At 41.5% G+C, this 7731-nt stretch overlaps 1 protein-coding gene across 1 annotated transcript; it reads left to right on the forward strand.

The window, feature by feature from the left end:
* The first annotated feature begins 202 nt into the window (after positions 1 to 202).
* On the forward strand, positions 203 to 7332 carry LOC149287861 (homeobox protein AKR-like). Its single transcript, XM_089492452.1, has 3 exons — positions 203 to 218; positions 4924 to 5201; positions 6757 to 7332. Exons 1-3 carry the CDS (start codon positions 203 to 205, stop codon positions 7330 to 7332), a joined length of 870 nt encoding a protein of 289 aa, XP_089348578.1.
* Positions 7333 to 7731: the final 399 nt, after the last annotated feature.

Here is a 7731-nt window from a genome sequence, read left to right on the forward strand (position 1 = left end):
TCTTTAACCTCAGCTGCCTCATTGTGGGACCAGGCTCATCACCCGCAGGGAAACTTTTTAAGAGAAGCTGCAGCAGCAGCGAGAGCCGCTAACAAAGCCCGGGACATACATACACGTACATACACACACACACATCCAGGCGATCTGGTATCTGTGGACACGGGGGGAGCTTTAAATAACGCCGTGCGGTACCGATCTCGCCATGAAAGCTAAGAAAGGTAAGGGGTACTCCGGGGGCATGAGGGTCGGGGCAGCGGAGTGGGCAGAAAGTTTGTCGTGGGCTCCGTGTGGATGGTGGTGATGCGGTTTGTAGACAGCAGCGCGGAGTTGCTGTCTGGACGTTTTGTTTTGCTCCTGACACGCTGTCAAAGTGCCCGGGTGCCCACCCGTGACTGCACGCCTTAACACGGGTGACACATGCTTACAGCTTGTTCTCACCCGAGAATACATGTTAACCCTTTAAGGGCAGAGGTGGGCAAAGCATCGATTGATTGACCCGTTTTGCGTTCGCGGAGACGTTACGTGAAGTCAGCGAGCGTTGCCCGGGACTCCTAGCAGGAGAGTGACATGTGGGTCCTGGCTTTGAGAAAGTAATTTGGCAGGAGCCCGGATGATGTCACGGTGTGGTCAGGCGCTGTCCTGGCAGATCGGGGTCAGGGCGGCATTCCTTCCCTCCTGGTGAAAGTTTCACGCGAACACCAGGAGTACAACAAAGAAGTTGGGAAACGTGGCTCCGCCGCCAGCGCACTTGTGGAGGAACAAAGAAACTTGGAGCACGAGGGGGGTCACTCCAGCCACATGTTAACCACAAAGGCAGACAAGCCCCGGCTATGGACCACGGCTAGTGTACTAAGCCTGCTAATGCCTCTTTGGGTTACCCGGCCCCCCCCTGGAACTTTAAAGTCTCGATCCGTTTTCGCGGATTGTGTTTTTGTTTGGGATCCAGACCCGTATTCCAGGGGAAGGGTCGGTAACTTCCAGGCTTCTCGGATCACTTGGCTTTATGTCTCGTGCATTTTCTTAGTCACTCGTGGAAATGCTGCAATAAGCTACAGCCGAGTCCCGAAGTTGTGAAACTTTCCCCCCCCCGCAGTGACTGCAGCAGGCAGGCGCTCACAAGTTGGGATTCTTTTGTTCCCCGATCACCATGTGCTCTGGCCGGTGACGTCACAGAGCGCTGCTCTTACATGCAACACTTCTGTTTACAAATACTTAGGAATTTTGCTAACAACTAACTTTTCCCCAAAATCTTTATATCCAAGTTATTTGGTGTTTAGGTCCAGACTTTTTGGACACAAAGGGAGACACTATCAACATAAACGACCAGGATGAGTTTAGATACATTTGAAGTTAACCCTTTAGGAGTTACGTGCGTTTTAGCCCCCCACACACACTAACTGGACTGGGTCTTGCAAACTTTGCCCTGGTTTTTGTGAAATGTGCCAAGTGAATGAGACTGTGTCTGCTCAGCATTGTTGGGGCAGAAGACAGTAGGGCACGTTGGAAAGAGAGGAACAGGGTGACAGGGAGGGGGCAGTACTGCTGACAGATCAGGATGTGAGGAAGTGCCTGCAGATGGTTCAAAACTTTTTTCAAGCAGTTAGAACAAAGACTACTCCTTCCACCCCAGCCCCCACCACTCACATCCACCACCATTTGGACATGCTTGGAGCTTTTGTTCTGTATGGTGATGGTCTCTCCTTTCTCTCATGCAATGAATGGGTTAACCTATAATGAAAAGTATTACTTACCCATACATGGCACCTAAATCAGATGTTTTTGTGCTATTTTGGCACAAGGAGTGTAATTTGTTAAGATGCCAGCCTCCAAAGGGAATGCATTTTTTTAATGTATGTGTGCGTGGAAAGTCCCTTGATTTTTGTATTTTTTGTATTATTACCCCCCTTCAAAAAAAAAAAAAAAAGTCATCAGACTCTCAACTTTCTTTAGTTATTTTGTTCATATAAATTCCCAGTCAATAAAATAAATATCAAATAAGAGTTTTACTTTACTTTATTGATAAACATAGTCAATAGTACAAAACATGGGGCAAAACAGTTTTCTGTTTCTTTGCCAAATGACTTGACCTTAAAACCATGAACTCATCCATTTTTGACATAACGAAAGCATCATTTTTGTGAATCGCATTGGTTTCCTACTGAGTCACGTCCACTTTGTGTGGGATTTCGGCCTCCCATTTGGCGAAAGTGCTTAACTTACCAAACTAAATGAGAGGAAATATTTAACTCCTTCTATGCTTTGACATTTCTAGGATGGTTGACAAATATTTATTTTCTAAATTTAGGCCTTTCCAAAATGCCTCTAAGCGAAGATTATTTTGGGTCTGTGCTGTTAAGGGTTAATCTCTGTGCAGGCCTTCTGTGATTTTTATCCAACTTCCTCCTTTCATAAGTTATGACATCTGTCAGTGTCAGATTTGAACCTTGCTATGCTGATTGATACACACAGGAAGGTCCGCATAGAAAACATTGCACATGTGTGTTTATTGTTATTGTTTGCTATGTAGCGCCACCATATTCCACAGCGCTGTACAATGGGTGATGTTTTTTGCAATGATTTCTATGGGCACCTTAACTTTAAAAAAAAAAACAACTTGATATTAGATTCTGTGTTTGGGCGCAAATCACGTTTATTATTTAGTACTATTATTAACCTGTAATAATGTGCTCATCTGACACATCTGGCACTAATGCTTCTACAATTTCCTAATTCCTGACTTTGGAAAATGGCAAAAAAGTTTTAGGGGTCATGGTGTGAAAGACCTAATAGTTACCCTTACCCACAAAACATTGCTGGAGGGATGAGGCAAGCTGTTTCAAGTGGTGGCATTCATAGGGTTAAAGTCCAATATCTTTAACAAGTTAAAAAATGCGTTCTGTTTGCTTTTGCGGAAGAAGGTTACATTTCTTTATATTTTATTGGAGCTATTGTGGTCTCTCAAGTAGTGCTGATATAAACAGCTTGGTTATGTGATTTAACCCTTAGTGTGCACCTTGTTGCTTTGATATGCCAAATTACTTTTTGACCTCACACCCTTCTGTTTTATCGCCGTCCGTCAGGCTTCTTCTTTGTTGCATGAAAGCTTTTCTAGGTGGTTTTTGACTTGTATAAATAATAATTGAAACGTTCTGTTGGAGCTATTGACTTTAGCCCTGATAAGAGCTCTGACTCTCCAGTGTTTTTAGTCTGAGCGATTTCCTGCTGGGTTAGAAGTCACAAAGCTTTCCTTCTTCGTGAATCTGTTTAGATTGCATTCTCTGTTCGTTTTCACGTTTGACAGACGTTACTTACAAATGCCCCCTAATGTAGGTTTACTTTGGGTGCCGGACAGAATCTAGAAAACTTCCCAAAGTCTTTGTTTAAAACTCAAACCCAACAGAAAACCATTTAAAGGTGCTGTTCCACTAACTCTGCCCTAGGAGGCATCGACCCCGGCTACGTTAGAATGCTTTATGTAATCAAACCTCCAGAAGGAAATGACAGTTTTTCTAAGCTATATGAAACATACTGAAAGAGTTAATGAATAACTTGTCTGAGTGGAACACGCTGTACATTTGTCTGTAACCAAAACCAGTTGAGCTTTATGTTTTGGATCATACAGAATGGAGGGCTTAAAAATTGTCACCTGAAGTAACGCAGCTGTCTTATTTCTGCGGGTTTCAAACATTTACTTACCGTTTTCTGGCACGATGTCGGGGAACCAGGAGATAAAAGCTAGTTGTGCTGTAGCAGCCACGTGACCGAACACCTGCGCCGTATGAACATGTCTTGTAACTGTATGGCCAATTGTGTGTGTGTGTGTATATATATATATATATATATATATATATATATATATATATATATATATATATATATAATCATGATATGCATAAAGCAATCTATTTGTGAAACCAGACGGTAGAGATAGTGGAGAGTAAACCAATGCTTGAACGATTGCATCTTATCAAAAGTTGTCCTACGTGTAGAGTTGGCTACACAAGGTGTCCTAGTATCAGTTACTATACTGTTTGGAAACAATGTACAAGATTTGTGTTTTGAATACAATTTTAAAGAGCATATAAAGCTAAGTTTATAGATGTGAGTTATTAAAATATGGATATAGCACTCATTCTCTCAACGGGGCAGCGTTGCTTAAGGAAATCTGAATGCACAATGATTCACAGAAACATAACAGATGTGACTGTGCTCCATTTCTATGTCGCCGCTGTTTGATACATTTTAACCCTATGTTTGATTGCCATATGTGAATGGCTTGCCATTTCTAGTGTTAACCATTGAGTAGTTTTTCAGACTATTTAACTTCTGCAAAAAATAATTGTGGGTTTTTTGTTTTTTTTTTTTTTAGTACAATGGTGTTTTTAACCATTAAACCATTTCCTGGCCATTGCTAGATGCGGTTACTATTGATGCCAATGTGTATTGGGATACGATTTGTTCTATAGCTTGGGCAGGCGGTGTTTTCATGGAAAGGTTTAATGGAACAAAAATTCCTATCCCCTGGAATGCAGATCTTATCGCCTGGTACTGTGACAGATCCGTTCTGCTTCACATTAGACGTATCTCACAGTAGGGTTATGATTGATGGGAGGTGTTCCTTGCTACTTTGTGATGAGTTAAAGACCCGTCCTTCTCTTGTCTATTTGCTAACATTTGTATCCAATGTAAGAAGGATGTTTTCTGTAATGCGAATGATTGCACAATCCGTTTGACACAGACAGATGTAGTCACAACAAAATTTGCTTGCTTACGTAGGGCCTGCATGGTGTGTGTACTGTGTGTATAAATATATATTACATTTTAACTTTGAGCTCTTTTGAGTACCCAGATGTGCTATAAGTCATACAACATTTAATATAGTTGTCTCAAAAATGGTAAAAATATATATTATTTTTTTGGTAGACATAAATAATGGTTTCTGCCAGTTTAATAATGATCTTGTTTCTGTCTCTGGTTTAGTGCCTCTTTCAGGCAGCGAGACTGAGGATGATGATGGTCTGGATATCCCACTGGATCTCTCCTCCACTGCTGGTTCAGGGAAGAGGAGAAGGCGTGGAAACCTTCCTAAAGAATCAGTGCAGATCCTGCGAGATTGGCTTTATGAGCATCGCTATAACGCTTACCCCTCTGAGCAAGAGAAAGCACTCCTGTCCCGTCAAACACATCTCTCAACACTACAGGTATAGAGAAGTGCTTTTGGAAATGACTTCTATTCTATGTAGGACAACCTTAGGCGGAATTATTGCCTTCCCATGTTTGTCACCGTTTGTGACAGTTGTATTAATAACGGGCGAGAAGGCAAAGAGGAAAAAGTGAAGTTGAAATAGTAAATGTTAGATTCCATCCGTATGTGACGGAATGTAATGGAGAACAGAATACGTGCGTGTAGCTGTCTGTACAGCGATTGTATCTGCAGGTGGTAGCAAGGGGAACTTGCCCCAAGATAACACTTTTTAAATTCTTTTCAATTGACCATTATATATATCTAGGTACAGCCAAGGCCAAATGTGAGGTTTTTATCCCTAAATAAGTGAGGGCCTTATGAATTATTCTTTTTTTGGGGCAATGTAAGTTCTCAAGGTAATTGTTGCAGGGTACAGCAATTTACATGACACATCAGCATGTGAGGTCAGTGAACCCAGTAGATGGAAGACCTGCGATTCTCAATCAATGGCGTTGTATAGAAAGAGAATCGTTAAGTCAGTGTTTGGAACTTATTTGTTCTTTTTTTTTTTTTTTTTTTTTTTATGGTTGGAGAGAGAATTTTTATTAATTGGATTTCCAATTCAGAAAAAAAGTTCAGATCAACTCTTTTTTGAAGGAAAATGATGTATTTCACCATTTCCTGATGTCTCGGATCTTGTTTGTATGAATTTCAACAGCCAGAATTTACTGTTGGAGTCTAAAACGTCTATATTCCTCCTAAATATGTCTGTCTGGCCCATAAATTACACACACATCCAGCAGTATTTGGTCTGGGTTAACCTTAAAGAAAGTGGTGGGGTGGGGGATGTTCAGACGAGCAGCTTTAACTTTTACTACATAGTATCTGCCTTGAAGCCCCATATCCTTCCAATGTCAGAAAGCTGGTAAGAAGGTTAACTCGCTCAAGGTCTGAGTGAGGTAATCGAGCACATTGCCGGTAGCACACACAGTCCCGCAGCACAAGTGAGTCATAGAGCTCTCTGATCAAAAGACAAACAACATCTTGTTTCAAAGGGAGATTTCCCACCATTAGCCTAAGGTATGGGAAATAACATGCAAGAAACATTAAGAAAGGTGTGCGGTGGCTTCGTGAGTTTAAACTTCCTGGGGCTCTTTTAGGCTGGGCTTTTTGTGTGTGTCGGTCTGACAGCTACTCCATTGTGTAAGATGAAAGTGGTTGGCGTATTGGCACATAATTAAACAACAAGGACCTGATTGTCAGTCCTTTTATTAATCGGGTATTTCAGTAAAGTTTTGCAAGCGATAAAATACACCTATGGCGATACAGACATTTCTAAGATTGACACACACAAAGCTTCTTCTTGATTCCTTACCCAGAGTTTTGCAGAATTTGTGGTTTTGTTATGAAAGGCCATTGAACAGGTGAGCCTTTCTATATGTTCAGTGCCTCCATAAGTACTACTTGTATATAATTGTGTATCTGCCCCCCCACTAGCTTTTAAATATAGGGATACTATGAACTGCTAACCTGTTCCAGAGATAATGACTTTGACATTTTTCTTTTTCTAGGTTTGCAATTGGTTTATCAACGCTCGCCGCAGACTTTTGCCAGACATGCTAAGAAAGGATGGGAAGGACCCCAATCAGTTCACAATATCCCGGAAGGGGGCTAAAATAACTGATGTGATACAAATGGATTCTCCAACAGGCACCAAACCATACATTCCGACTATTGATGAAAACTCATTTCAGTTCAGTACGACAGTTTCTAACCAGAGCTCAGGGAAGTTACTGGCTAAACTGTCTCCTCAGCAGTCTCTGTTGGCTCGTCCATCCGTCATATGTCATACCACTGTAACATCGCTAAATGATGCCCCTTTCAACTTCACTCACGTGTTGAACGCTGGACAAATCCCAGAGCAGCAGTTGCAGGCTGAGATGAACACCTTTACAGAGACCTCATTTGTATGCCATGAAGATACAAGTAAACTCGGACAAAACACAAGTGCACAGAGTGGACTCTTCAACACTCCGCCACCTACCCCACCAGATCACAACCAAGATTTCAGTGGCTTCCAGTTATTGGTCGACGTTGCTCTCAAACAGGCGGCAGAAATGGAGCTACTGGCCAAGCATGTGGCTTAACATCTTTCTCTGCTAAGACTTTGAAACTGTTCACATTTCTTTTTGAACTGCCCAGGTTGATATCCAGGACATATCTACATTATTTCAAACAATATATATATATATATTTTTTTCTATTCGTGTAATTTGCACACAGGATTGTCAAAAGTGAAGCTTTCTTGTAACAAAGGAGTCTTACCCCCTTTCAACTTACAAAGACTTTTTTTTTTGTTTGTTTTGGTTTTGGGAGGGGTTCATATGCAGAGACTGTTTTCTGGCCTTACTGTCATAAACTGTGACTATATCATTGCCTTCTCAGTTGCCATCTGTGGACAAAGTTGCCATTGACTTGCTCAAAATCTTGCAGTGATTAACACAAACTCAGGGGTGAAGGTTAATACTAATATCTGTGTGTGATTA

This window comes from Sceloporus occidentalis, unplaced genomic scaffold (assembly GCF_023333645.1).
Source record: "Sceloporus occidentalis isolate IW3139 unplaced genomic scaffold, rSceOcc1.0.p SCAF_56, whole genome shotgun sequence".
Lineage (NCBI taxonomy): Eukaryota > Metazoa > Chordata > Lepidosauria > Squamata > Phrynosomatidae > Sceloporus > Sceloporus occidentalis.

What these genes read in the sequence shown, in the direction of transcription:
- LOC149287861 (XM_089492452.1), top strand. An exon ending in CACATCTCTCAACACTACAG is followed by an intron (nt 5,202 to 6,756) that starts GTATAGAGAAGT and finishes TTCTTTTTCTAG; the next exon opens with GTTTGCAATTGGTTTATCAA.